The 14,944-nt window shown below is 33.9% G+C and overlaps 1 protein-coding gene across 7 annotated transcripts in view; it reads left to right on the forward strand.

Annotated features, from left to right (window-relative positions):
- Positions 1-14,944, forward strand: part of LOC136833651 (rootletin-like) — a 330,434-nt gene that overhangs the window by 311,563 nt on the left and 3,927 nt on the right. For 5 of the 7 annotated variants that reach the window (XR_010851537.1, XM_067095794.1, XM_067095796.1 and 2 more), the window contains 4 exons: positions 1,927-2,025; positions 2,331-2,516; positions 2,874-3,011; positions 5,950-6,105. Coding sequence is in view for 6 of the 7 variants with exons in the window: in XM_067095794.1 (XP_066951895.1) it covers positions 1,927-2,025; positions 2,331-2,516; positions 2,874-3,011; positions 5,950-6,105 (579 nt within the window). In the remaining variant the exon portion in view is untranslated. The remainder of the gene's footprint in view (positions 1-1,926; positions 2,026-2,330; positions 2,517-2,873; positions 3,012-5,949; positions 6,106-14,944) is intronic. The other 2 variants (XM_067095797.1, XM_067095793.1) reach the window with 1 other exon arrangement.

Genomic DNA, 14,944 nt, shown 5'->3' on the forward strand with positions numbered 1-14,944 from the left:
TTCTTTTCTGTACTAATAGGAAGCTTTTGTCATTTTATTTGAGATCCAATTAACCCTTAAACACCGAGCCTCTATTTACAAAAACGTCTCCCGTATGCGCAGCATTCGGGAGTTAGCGCCAGCCGGAAAAAAGTTTTTTTCAAAAATCACAGCACACTTAGTTTTTAAGATTAAGAGTTCACTTTTGGCTCATTTTTTTGTCATTGCCTTTTCTTAGTATGCAACCATCAGAAATGAAAAAAAATCTTATCATATATAAATATTGAAATATAGTTGTGGTTTTCATATTCCAAATCTGTTCTTTGTATTGTACATTAAATTGTGATGATTTTGGTATATAACTTGTAAAACGATCAAAGCAACACAGAGAAAATATTATCTGATGCATGAATTCGTACTAAAAAAATGTTTTTTTCAAAAATTCAAAAATCGAAATTTTAAGACTTTCTTTGTTGAAAAATGAAGCTAATTGATTGAATATTACTAGACTGTAAGTGTTTTAGCTGTAATTCAGTTTTCGACCATTTCGGAAGAGGTAGAATTTTTCTTATTTATCGATTTATATGAAAATTTTCAAAACTGATAAAAGCTACAACCATGAGTTATTTTCTGTTGTATTGTACATGAAATTGCGCACATTTTCATAATAAAAGTTTATGTAACGACTAATATAAAACGGTGCAAACATTACGACAACGTGATTTTCTGAGATGTTCCTTATAGTTGTTTTTTTTTTTAAATTCACCATAAGTCGAAATATTGTGCTAGAGACTTCCAATTTATTGCAAAATGAAGGTAAATGATTGAATATTACAGTAAGAGTTTTAGCTCTGTCAACCATTTCGGTCGTCTTGAAATGGATCTATTAAAAAATATTTCAAAACTGATAAAAGCTACAACCATGAGTTATTTTCTCTTGTAAAAAATTGCTACATTTCTATAAAACTTTATGTAACTAATATAAAACTTCATTTTTCTGGCGCGGACAGCCAGAAATATTGTGCTTTCCAATTTGTTGCAAAATGAAGGTAAATGATTGAATATTACTAGAATGTACAAGCACAATTGCGTTTTTTGACCATTTTATCTGACAATTGAAATTTTGGCAGTTATCGTGGTTTATATGAAAATATTTTCAAACTGATAAAAGCTACAACCATGGGTTGTATGTTGCTATATTTTACATGAAATTGCGCACATTTTCATATATAAAACTTTATGTAACGCAATATAAAACAGTAAAACTTCAAAAGACGAAAAGAAATTTGAAATTTTCCCGACTCCCAGGTGTAAGGAAAAAGTTTTTTAAAAAACACCATAAATTGAAATATTGTGCTGAGACTTCTTTGTTGCAAAATGAAGGTAAATGATTGAATATTACTAGAATAAACCTTCATCTTTTTTTTTCGACCATTTTTTCCGAAGGTTGAAATTTTTGTAGTCGACTAATAAAAGACAATTTTAGTCATTTTATTTGAGATCTAATTAAAGTTGATGTTCACTTTCCTGCTCTTCTTATACTTCTGTATAGCTTTGATTGCTTTACTTCTTGAAAATATTGCAACCAGTACCTCTGTGGCCTTTGCTTTCTGTAGTAGTATTTGCATTATGGTTCATAATCAACTTTTTTTTTATCTGGGACATATGCCTTTTTTATTGGACACTGGGGAGTTTATATTATTTTGTGGAGAAAAATGAAAGTGGGCTGTCAACAACAATGAAAATAATGTAACATGAATGGGAATACATTTGACCTAAGTGAATCTGGTCAGAGTGGCAGAAAGTTACTGTCATTTTAAAGTACATTACTGTACCAGCTAAATAACATGCAATAACTTGTGATGGTTAAGCATTTTGTAAGTTTCAAAAATGGAATCCTACCACTTCACTCTGCTCTCTTTATACTGTACACTCCTTCATCAACAGAGGAAGTTGGCCCTAAGTGAAGCAGAAAAACGTGATATTGAAAAGACAGAATATAGGATTGAGAAGGATAAAACTGATATAAAGAAGATATTGGAAAAGGTATGATGGCTTTGCATCTTTATTAACTCAAATTGGTTTTATAGGTGCAATATTTTATTTTTTACTTGTACTCAGTATAAGTACAAGGAAGACAAAAAATCTTTTCTGCTTCATGTAATGTAGTATAGACTTTTCCTGTATTGATGCTCTTGTGTATTATTCCTAATTTCTGTCCAAATAGATCTCTATATCAGTCAGTGCAGTAGATGCTTTCATGTTGATAGTAGAATCACAAGACAGAATTAAGCGGTTACTTGTTTGAAAGTCGAGTGTTGAGAATAATGCTCTACTTTGATTATCCTTAGTATGAACAAGATCGTCATGATCGTCCAGACCATCATCGTTCTGATACAGTGATTCTGAGTGGGTCTGAACAGTCTGTGCATGACTCTAATATCAGCGCTCTTCGTGTTGAGAATATGGAGCTACGCAGAAAGATTGATGACTTGGAAACCTCAAGAACTGATCTACAACAGAAACATTTGAAGGAGGTAAAAGAATTTTATGATACTTCCCAAAGATACATTTAAGGTTCCTACCAGATTTTGCTTTGATTAACCAAGTACAGATACTTTTATGTTTCACATCTTGAATGAGTAATTATTGTACTATACACATTTTAAATGGTAATGAGATACAACATGTTGCTGATGCTGTATTGCAAAATTATTAAAAGAATAACAGTAGTATATAAAAATACAATGCAGGAAATCAAAGTACCTTCCAGTTTTCAATTGCTGTCTATGAAGTGGAATAATGGGCTCTCCATTTTAAATAAAAAAAATTCAGTTGAGAACTTTCCTTAAAAGACTAGCAAGTAATTTTTCATTGTCTGCATATTCATTCAGACTTTGGAGATGAGCAGTGACCATCGCCGAGAGAGACAGATTGACAGTGAAAAGATTCGTCGGCTTACTAACCAGTTGGAAGCTCTCAGACAAGAGAAGGAGCGTTGTGAACTGAGAATCCATTCACTTGAACAACAGGTAGAGTAACTATATTATTATGATACTAAATTTTGTTTATTTTAATTTTCTTATATTAATAATTACTGTAAATTTTATTTATGAAAAAGTGATCTTGGTATAATATGCAAACATGCAGCATTGATGTTAGACCATTTTAAATAGGAGATTGGGAATATTTCAAATTTGTTAAAAAGTAGTTAATGTCAAATAGTTTGGTTTTATACAATTTGACAAGTAATAAATGTCAAAATAAAGTAAGATCTTGGTGATTTGTAATGATATGTCAAACATGCAGCATTGATGTTTTAGACCAAAACTACTTTTAAATCTATTTAACCTTATTTTACTAGGGTTAATATTTATAAAAGAGCAAAGTGGGTTTACTACTGTATTTCCTTTGTGCAGTACTATTTGTGTTAATTATTCAGTGAATCTGAAGATTATGATTGAGGGTTGTGTAATAATGGAAACTACTGAAATCAAATCCGAATCAGGGTATAACAATCAGTAATCTGTTTTATAATTTATTCATTTGACTTAAGTAATAAAAACTGGTAGCCTAGCCTCTTAAATAAAGTAAGAGTAGTATTTAACTGCTGCATTCAAAAAGTTTGTAATTGTTTCCAGATGTGTCATGCAAATGCAGCATTATATGCCTAGTGTGTTTAGGCCACAGTCAAAACTACTTTGGTGAATATGGATACTTTTATTTGGGACTATTTTTGTTATAATCTTAAATTTTACTAGGAATAATTTACTATTTTTTCATATGAGGGCTATCATTATAAAATGTTTGTTTTGTGTAAAAAAAAAAAAAAATCAAAGTGGGTTTACATCTGTATCTCCTTTTATCGTGAAACAGTAGTAATTTGTATTTTTCATGTGTTAATTATTCAGTTTATTTACGAATCTGTTGCCGAAGATTATGATTGAGGGTTGTGTAATAACGGAAACTGAAAAGAGCACCACTCTTCTTCACTAGGTAATATCTTGTGATCTTATTCTAACTACAGTAATTGTGTATTACCGTACGGTTTTTCCGATACAATTATTAAAAACAACAGTTTCCCGCATCTTTGGTTCCCAATAATTTTATTTTTCATTTGAGATGGAGGAAAAGAAGTTTTTCTGTATTAGTATTATTATCTTTATTAAAAATATTTCCTAAATATTTTCGCATTATTACTGTATTATATTATTAACTATAAGTGATAGTTTGAAAACAATTTATGTTAATTTTAAGATGATGAAATGGTTTCCTAGCCTAATATCAGGTAATGATGCATTAATGATGGTCAACCTGTAATATCGTATCAAAGAATCCATCAGGAAGAAATAAAGAAAAGTATTATTATCATTATTAATATTATTATTATTAATTATTATTATTATTATTATTATTATTATTATTATTAATCATAAGTGCAGTTTTAAAACAAGTTCATGAAAAAGGTAAAGTCAAATAGGATTATCAAGAAAAAGTCTCAGCAGATATAGCTGCAAAAAGCATTCAGTGGAAACTGGTGAAAAATGGTATATAAAAACCAACAGAAGATATACAGTGTGATACTGAGAGAGGGATATAGAAAAGAAAGAGAAGGTGGTGGAATCAAGAAGTACAAGGGTCAGTTGAAGAGAAGAAGAGAGCCTTCATGCAATGGCAGAGGTCATGCATGAGAAATGGAGATACATACAGAGGGAATGAGGAATGCTACAAGGCAAGGGGTAAGGGAAAAGAAGAGTAGGGAGGAATGGAATCAGACTCAACACTGCAAAGGGAAAAAGGAAAGTATTTGGAATAGTAAATTGGATCAGAAAAGATGGCAAAGATGTGAAATGGGCAAAGTATATAAACGATGAAAATAAGAGTAAATTTGAAAAGAGACAGTAATTAATGAATGAGAATAAATACGGAATATGAACTGGAAGATATTGGCATGGCAGAGGAACCAATAGAGAATACAGCAGCTGAAGAGGAAAATGGAAGAGTCCTCATGCTATCTGGAATGACAAGTGATAAATGAAAGCACCAGATGCAGTCATCAGTGAATTTACTATGATATATTAAAACCTGACAACATAAGAGATATGACCAAATGAGTGAAAAAATAGTTTAAAATAATGATATACAAAAGAAAAGGTGATAGTATACTATGAAACTATTTGAGGTGATCTAGGAGAAAGGTGAAAACAATTTTTGACATTGAAAATTATCAATTTGGCTTTAAGCTGAGAAGTCAATAACATGAGCAGATTTTATGTTGAGGTAACTACAAGAAAAGTATCACACCAAAAGAAATATGTTATACCACATATTTGTGGCTCTTGAGCAGGCATTTAACATAGTGCTTATACCCCAGTTTGTATTCTAGTGAATGATGTTGATGGGAATTGTGTGAAACATACTATCATACAGTGAATGTAATGGGTTTGTATTGAAAAAAGTCTTGTTTTTTTAAATTATATTTTTTAACATTCTTCATATAAAGACAGGTCGCTCTGTGTTTAAGCATGCCAAGATAATAAAATCCCTGAAACCTATATTTACCGACACTGTTTGACTCCATAGGGGTTAGTGCCATCAGTGTACCTCAAACAGTGCACTGTAGGCATTATAGGTTCTTTGCAGCTTCCCTTCAGCTGCAATCCCTCTCATTCCTTTTACTCTACCTCCATTCATATTCTGTTTCTTCCATCATACTTTCCACTCTCTCCTAACAAGTTTTTCAACATCATTTTCAGTGCTGAATGACATCATAGATCCCAGTGCTTGGCCTTTGGCCTAAATTTTTTGTTCCAGTTCCTAATCCAGCCACTGATTGAATGTGGATACCTATTATGTTGCCATTCTTACAAGGTTACCATGAATTTCAGGCAGTTTTATTCTTCTGAATGTCAAAAAGGAGGAATAAATCCTGTTACCCTGATGCTTTTACTAATAGATAATTCATTACAGATTGCCCAGTATAGAGATCAGATTAGGGAGTACCGAAGTCGTAGTTCTGCTGTCGCAGCTGATGTTCGAAGAGTACGCATGTCTATGACAGAATCATTACACAATATTGGCACACATCCCAGAATCTCAGCTGGCGTAGTTGATTCTGAAATTCAGGTACTGTGATTAAGAATTCATCAATTGTTGCTAAAACAATAACTTATTCTTATTTTAAGTCACAAAAAACTATTTGACTTCTTATTGTTTTCATTATTGGACAGAAAAATATTTTATCATCTGTCATTCAAGGATTTATATGTCAGTTCTGTTGATTGTTGCTTCTTGATAGTGTAGCTTCGACATATGTGTGTATTATGCCATTTAATGTGATATTGTCCTTCTAATAATACATGTTTGGCTAACCATGATGTGTTAAAAGATATTAGTTTTGTTCTGTTTCTTAAGAACAGATCTTTTGGGCTGGCTCTGTGAAAGTTAAGAATTGTAACTCATTGGCTTGATAAGCTGTCTGTTGCAACTGAGTGTAATACAGCATGTCATAATTTTAGGATGTTACACAAAAATCATAAATTACATTTCCCTGTAAAGTCCTGTAAAATTTAAATCAAAATTGAACTGTGTGGGGTAGTTGTATACTGTAATGAAAGTAAACAGTCAGTTTGCATCATTATTTTACATATTTATTTGTCATTTGAGAAATTGTTTTGAGGCAATGAGACTTTCAGGCTGAAAACTGGTGTTTAAGGTGTATAATGAATTCAGATTCCCTTGTCACTTATCCATGTTCCATGAGAGGCAATATGTATTAGTTTATATATCTGGAGGCTAATTATCTTGAACCTGAAAAGTTAACATTGCCAAACGATCAACAAGGAATGTTGGCATAGAATGTGTGGAGCATTCCCATAGCCTTGGAGTCTGGACAATTCTGTCATACCTTGTGGTTCATCTGAACCCATTTGTCTAACCTAACCTTATTCTCTTTTGATTTGCAGAGGACCTTTTCATTTCTTAGGAGCATAACTATTTGTGTTCTGTAATAGTATACATTGTTTTTTTCCCATGCAGACTTCTTCCATGCTATTTTATTTACTTGTTTTAAATAATGGCTTTTGACTATTACTTGTTTCTGCATGACCACGTTTCCAAAGTAGGCCTACCTTTAGCATTTTTTCCGATCTGTATAAGGTTAGGTTTATTTGACCTATGTTCTGTTGCTAGGAATACTGTTATTCCTGTTTTGTAGGATATTCATATGAATATCATGTAACATTTAGAATCTAGTTCTTTTGCATTACTCTTTTGTGCAATTTAGGTAAGTTATATACTATTAGTCTTTTCAAACCTTTTCTTCTCTATCAGTTATCCTGTAGCTGTTAGCTAGTTTTAGCTACTTTTGTGAAGACCTTTATTGGGAGGTCATGATGCCTAGTTCTAGTAATGAACTAAGTGATCTGTGGTTTAATAGCTTCCATTGATAACTTACTCAAGCAGCATAAGAATAGTACAGTACTTTGTTTACTGCTTATAGTATAGACATTCATAAGTGAATGATGACACCTCCATTATTATTATTATTGTTATTCAGAAGATGAAACACATTCATATGGAACAAGTCCATAGGGGCCATTGACTTGAAAGTCTAGCTTCCAAAGAATATGGTGTTCATTAGGAAGAGGTAAGAGGAGGTAAAGGGAAATACATTAAGAAGAGAGCCCACCAATTACAAAAGAAAAAATAAATTAATAAATAGATAAAATATATTAAAATACAAGGAGAATACTACTATTAGGGTATTAATGCATTGCATCTTCGCTTGCACTTCTGAAGTTCCAACTGCATGACATACTCTGGGAGGCTGTTCCACAGTCCAACAGTTTGAGAAATAAAGGACCTTTGGAACTGAGAAGTTTGACAGTGAGGCACATTTACTGCATATTGGTGCTGCTGTTCCATTCCACTGATTGAAAGAGCTGCCAATTTAATCGGTGTACATTGACAGATATCTTCCCTTCTTGGTTAGCATTGGTCTTGGTTATCATAAAATGAAAAGCCTCCATCAGCCAGACCCATTTGACAACCTGCAGACATAAAGATTGAGGAGGTCCAATTCCTGTTGGCAGTGTGAGAAGAGTAGCTAAATAAATAATTAACAGGATGACTGTTATATGTTGTGCAGTAAGTGCTAACACATTCAGTGCCTGGAATGGACAAGACAGGCCCAGTAAGGAAAACTCATTCACTGATATGTGATAAGTTATACACATTTATTTAGACATTTTATAAAAGATATTGTTGCATAATTAAGTGATATAGAATTATGCATTTACTGGTATTCTGATTGTTCAAGCAAAGGGGTATTAACAAAATGCAAATTAAGTAGAGCAAAAGTTTGCCACCTGTTTAAATTGTGAAAGAGACAAATAACAGGACCTACAGCTTATTGTGGAATCCGAATTATACCGAGAAATGAATTTCAATCACCAGAAATAAATTCCTCTAATTCTTCATTGGCCGGTTAGAGAGCCAACTGTCTAGCCAAGAGTTCTATCAAACAGTAGTTGTCTTGAACAAATTAATCTCTTTAAGGTTAACTATGACAATTTCATGTTAGATAAGCTTGGTCTTCTCAGTAGAATGCTTAGTTTTTCCTAGAAATATCTGAGATCAGGCCTAGTAAGTAGTTTCAGATCCATACAGTTTGGTTTTTTGCATTACGGAGACCTAATGTAGTTACCATATAACCAGGTTCTCAATTTTCAACTTCATTTTCGTGCTTTTCAAAAGATGTCTTAGAGCAAAAGTTGTTTAGTGGACTCGTGCAGAATCTTTTTTCCATGTTTTCAATTCCAAATCAAACTAGATTAGGATAGTACTAGAGGGCTTGGTTGGTCTTGCATTGTGTACCAGCTCCATCATGTTGAACTGTTGACTTCAGGAATGTTTTAGATTATGAGTTCCTTGTATTTTCTTGGCATCAGAAACATTAAATATAGTTGCTGTTAAACTGACATTTTCATATTGTATTGCTGTTATACCTCTGTTTGTGGCCTTCCAACAAATTTTCTTTCTAAGTATGACAAAATTTTTCTATTGAAAATTTTTTTTGTGGAAATAAGTATGAGGTGCAATTTCTAATAAGGGGGTCCAGTGAACCTTCTTTGATTTGGGCTTTAAAAACTATTAAAATTGGCTTGTGCTTCTGCCCTAAAAGACAATACTTTCACTAAAATTAGAGTTTCTGATGTTTTGCATTGACCAGTTCAACATTCAAAATTTTTGGTTTACCAAACATTTGAGGTTTGCTAACGTTTCACCCTCCTCCTATGGTGATGTTTTCTGCATTATCCCTGGAAAATACAGCTTCTTTCTTACCTTTTGGCCTCTCATCGTCTTTGTTAATTTATCTGTTGAAAATGGTCTTTCCCAGTGTAGTAGTCCTTTGATTTTTTTTTTTGGGGCTTCATTCACTTCAACAGTCAGTCTGAAAAACATTGATTTTTAATAATCTTAACTGGTGTTGTCATTTCACTTGTAGAGCTCCAGTACTATCTACTTCAGTCACCATATCACCTTTCTAATATATATTATTTGTAGTATTTGAAATTGGAGTGATCTTTTTGGTGAAGTTTTATACTGCAAGCCATGGACATCCCCTTTTGGTAGAAGAGTGATTTTTCAATTGCTTATGTATACTACAATTGTGGGAAACAAATATAAGTATTTTTTAGATGTTGGCAGTGTTCATAACAAAGTAACATTTCCAGTGCATGTCACTTCCACTTTGAGTCTATAACATGGTGGATGTTGGCTGTTTGCTGTGACCTAATCAACAGGAAAGCAGTATTATCTTCTATTCCGATGATAACCGAAAGTTGTGGCGCCAAAAGTTTTTTGGATGGATTGATATTCATGAATGCCTATACCCAATTATATACGCCATAAGTGGAAATCGATTTTCATCTATTTTCATCGCTAGACAAGCGCTGTAAAACCGGATCGCTGTTAACCGGTCCTCTGACCAAATTCCTTATGGATCTGTGATCCTGGTTTGCTCATGTTTTTGGCATTATCCCAGAAAATACAGCATTAGGTATTTACTTGTTGATAGAGTAGCTTTGCTTTTTATCCACCACAGTCAGTCACATTCATATTTAATAAATGCAGACTGGTTAAAGTAATTTCTTGTTCTGTCATGATTATATATTATTATTGTAGTGTTTGATTGAGAGTGATCTTTAAGTGCTATATCCCCAAAGTGATTCCAAATCATCATAACTCCCTGTTACCTATTCTTGTCAGTATTATCTCGACAGTCATGCTTCAAAATTTTTCACAGGATGGATGATGCAAACCTTATCAAGATTCACCTATTTATACAGTAGGTCCTTGACTTACGGCGGGGATCTGTTCCAACGCCACGCCATAAGTTAACACTTATGGTGTCGAAATGTTGCATCAAGTTCCATCATCATATTAACTTGATCAAATTAACTTGATGCAACATCAAATTACAGTGCTGTAAAACGCTGTTAACAGTGCTGAAAAAGCCCTGTCAAATGAATTGGTGACGACTGATCATAATGATTGATTTTTTTAACCACTTTCGTGATTTTTTTATTTATTCACTTTGAACAAAGTTTTTGCACCATTACTGATATTTTCTCCAGTAACATACCTAAAATCCATATAAAGGATTTAATTTTGGTTGTTACTTTCTGTGCTGTACCAGTTTTTTTTATTAATATTTTAGTCTGTGCTCAATTTGTAATTAATCTCCATTTTGACTTTCAAGGCACTTGAAGATGACAAATAAATGATCCTTAGCACTCATTCTCATGCTTGATTTGCAGTGGCCAAACTGTAATAGGTTCTTGTATCCACAGATCCTCATGTGGAGAAATATATCAGAATTAAACTATCATTTTGAAATATTGCACATGCTATGCTGGCTTGCTTAAGTAAATAACCAGAGGTAATTAACAAATAAAACTATATGAAAAAAAAAGGAGTAATGTTTTGGGGTTGAAAAACAATACAAAGGGTTTATCTTTGTGCACAGTAGAAACAAATTACATTTTCAACATTTGGTGAATTAAAGTTGTTTCCATGGTTTCTTTATCCATTATTTGATTAAAGTGCCTGTCACCAAAAAATACTGCACAGTTTCTACATTTGTGAAATACAGCTGACAATTATATTTACAAATTTGTTAACCATATTTACTTTGTAGGTTTAAGGACAGATTTTTTATCATCAGTACTTAATAATAAATAAGTTTATTTTGAGAAGCAGTTACCAAAGTCTGTCTGTACAATTAATTACATGCAAATTTTATGACAAAGTACAGTAATCTTTATCTTGAAAGGATAGTTAATAATAAATAAGTTTATTTTGATAAGCAGTTAACAAAGTCTGTCTATAAAATTAATTACATGCAAATTTTATGACAAAGTACAGTAATCTTTATCTTGAAAGGATAGTTACCAGTACTTTCTTCTATTTTTCAAGGACTGTCGGGGTTGCTTTCATAAAATATCATCTCCCAGTACATATAAAACTGTACAATAATCCTACTAGTGTACATTGCTTCTGCATTGTTGCTATTAGTATAATTCCCAATGCTTGAAGTTTTATTGTTAAATGCCTATGCTTCTGCTTCTTTTTCCTCATCAGCGGAGTTATGACCGGGTACTGCCTTCCTTGCGTAGTCAGTTTCGCCTGAGTGGGGCTCATCGTCACCGTCCCTTGTCCCTTTCTACCTCCTTCCCATTCGTACATCAGCGCTATGGCTCCCCACGCTGTAATATGTCCAGTAAATTTGTCTTTGCTGCCAATATCTATTATGACAAGATTGGCTCATTTAAAGATTACAAACTTAAAACAATAGAATATAACACTGATCACTCCATGTCATCACTCAAAAGCATTTGCACCGTGTTTTCAAATTGCGTAATTAGCAGTCACCTCTGTGTGAATAACCAGTTTTCTTCTAAAGCTAAAAATAGCATGAGCACTGTATATTTAGTGTTACATTTAAGAATAAGCCCCTCTACATCATTTTGTGTCGTATTTAATTGACTATGTTTATGCTTTCAAATGTAAATCATTCTCATCACAGATTAATAACATTATTTCATAATGGTTGATGAACCATGAATTACACATATTTACTGTTTGATAAGCTTTCATGAAAACTATCAGATAGATAGCGTACAAAATTATGGAGTTTAAAGCCAAATGGCTTCTGCCTGGAAACATGTACAGAAGATACAAATAAAGTGAATAATTCTAAATTATTCTGCTGAAATACATCTATAACAGATCTATGGAGAGCTATAATATATCTTAAAGATCTAAGGTGAAATTTTACTTACCGTATTAAAATCTCACTTCCACTTTTTCAAAGAAAATATTTTTGTATTAAAATCTCAAGTAATGGTCTTCATTTAATGCCTGTTGCTTCAAGGTTCTACCTTTTCTAAGAAAATATTTTTGATCTGCCATTGGTAAATATAGGTCATTTTACAAAAGTAAGTAATGGTCTTCATTGAATGCTTGTTGCTTCTAGGTTTTAAAAGCTTCCAATTATAGTCAAGCTTTAAGCATTAATTTTTATCCTCATAGTAAGGTTTACAGCAGTATGTTACAACCCTGCAGGGAAAATTGTCCACATTTAGGGGACTTCTTTGCCATTTTTATCACCAAGACTGAATCAAAGACCTTGTTTTTAGCAAGTGACCCACCTTACCTCTAATCTATACCACAAGGCATCTTCACTGCCTCTTTCCTATAAGAACTACTTCAACCAATATTCAATTTAGATTATGGTGCCCTTTGTGTATTTATTCTGTTAAAGTGAGTGACCCACTTGCATGTTGACTTTTAAGCCAGTGACCCACACCTCTCAGTACTTGACTTTCTATCTAATTAGCATTTATTCTTATGCTAAATGGCTCCCAGTGACCCTAGGCACAGACCTCTTTCAGTCTAATTGACTTTCTAGCAAATGGCTCCCATTGTTTCTATTGAGCCTAGGCTAGATAAGGGCAATGTATTTCCTGTTTCAGTGACCTTTACTCCAGAGGGAAATATGACTTCTGTTCATGACTGCCATTCAGGTATAAATGTCTTAACATCCAGTTTAAACAGAAAAAGGCTAAGCACCAAATTGCTGATTAAAATTAATAAGGTTTCATTCATAAGTTTTGTGTATCAGGATCCTTTCATGACCTCAATTTTCTTCAATTACTTTATAATTTCTTCAGAAGTCATCATATTTGGTGCAAGTTGTTCATAATTACTTTCCAATTATTTTCATTATCACAAAAATAATGTGTGGAATATTCTCTTTTGGTAATTATCAGTTTGGGTTGAATGCCTATTGTTTACAATGTTTGTGTTTCTGTTGAATGCCTAGTTTGCTCCCATGGAGATACAAACACTACCCTTGTCATAAATGAAGTATCCTTCCTGCGCATACACTGGACCAGCCATGTACTGACTAAACAAGGATGGTTACCAGATGGAGATGGGGAGAGGTGATGCCCATTCTCACCCAACTGACTTTTTCTCACTGTTCTTTTGGCTGCAATACAGATAAGATGTGTGTCTTATGTTCTGTGTTTTTCCAGTGTGCTTGCTATTCCTTTGTGTTATTGTGTGCTTTCATGAATGAGACATTCTCAATGTGTTAGTGGTGCAGTTTAGTGCCTGAAAGTGTTTTTTTTTTTTTTTTGTGCTTTAGTGCTTCCTGGTTCTTTGTCTCATGGAGAGCAAATTGATGAATTTCATTGCAAAGGTTGTGTAGCCATTTACTTGTCAAATGGTAGATTTGTACTCAGTCTGTATTTTTGCTGGGGAAAATTGTTCTCTGATTCCCTCTGCCTTGAATGTGCTGAATGACTATTTCCACAATGGGAGTGTTATGGGAAGAGGAGGAGGGAGCCTAATGGTGATGCTATGTCTAGCAGACTCTCCTTGCTGAGTCCATCCAGAACTTTCTCTCCATCTACTTCCATCCCCCTTCCCAGTGGTGCTGCTTCTTCTGAGATGTCTAAATCAGTTTTTTAAACTTGCTACATCTTCACCTGATGAGAACGAGGTAGAAAAAAAAACTTAAGCTCTTACAGCAACTGAGAAAGTTCTGGCCTTCATTAAGCATTCTAGGCATTTAGAGTTCCTGGCTGATCAGAGGGATGAGCATCAGTAGAGTTTCCCCTTCCCCACCACATCTACTTCCCAGGAGGTACCACTGATGGCCAACTGTGTGGAGATCTCACCTCCCCCTACCCTGCCTCAGCTCCCTCACCTATCATTCTAGCTCTCCTTTTCCTCATCGGACCATCCCTATTGACGATCGAGCATGTGGTGAGACAATCTCACCCCACCTGCCCTTGGCCCCCCCTCACTGATCCTCACTGATGGAAAATGTGGCTGTGGTTTGGTATTGACTATTGGCAGTCGAGATCTGATAAAAAAACTCCAAAGCAAGACAGCTAAATGGAAGACTAACCTCTTACATGAGTAGCCCTACCTGACAAACCATGAAGAACTAGAGAGTTATCTTAAACAGGTGAATCATTCTTCGATGTAACTCCTCAGAATAATGGAGGAATCTCATCAGGTCACTGGAAGTGTAGTTCCTGAACTTTTGAGAGGTCCATTTTGTAATACATGACTAATGACTGACAGCTTCAACTAATAAGGCCAGAAATAGAGGTGCTGATTGGATTAATGGCCTCCTCACTGCCCCAGTTGTTAAACCCAGTAGAGGTCAATGGGTGATGGCTGTGGCAATATCTAAAAAAATCCTCAACCTCAAGGAGCTGAAGATCCACAAATCAGTCTTGTTGTAACTACAATGGTACAATCAGTGTCATCCTCTTCTACTTCTAGATCCTGACTATGAACAAAACTTGCCTCAATAGGCTGAATGGTGGGAAGAGGTAAACATCTAATCATCTCTGGTGTTTAACATTGCACCCAGTTTCCA

The sequence above is a fragment of the Macrobrachium rosenbergii genome, chromosome 52 (genome assembly GCF_040412425.1).
Source record: "Macrobrachium rosenbergii isolate ZJJX-2024 chromosome 52, ASM4041242v1, whole genome shotgun sequence".
NCBI lineage: Eukaryota > Metazoa > Arthropoda > Malacostraca > Decapoda > Palaemonidae > Macrobrachium > Macrobrachium rosenbergii.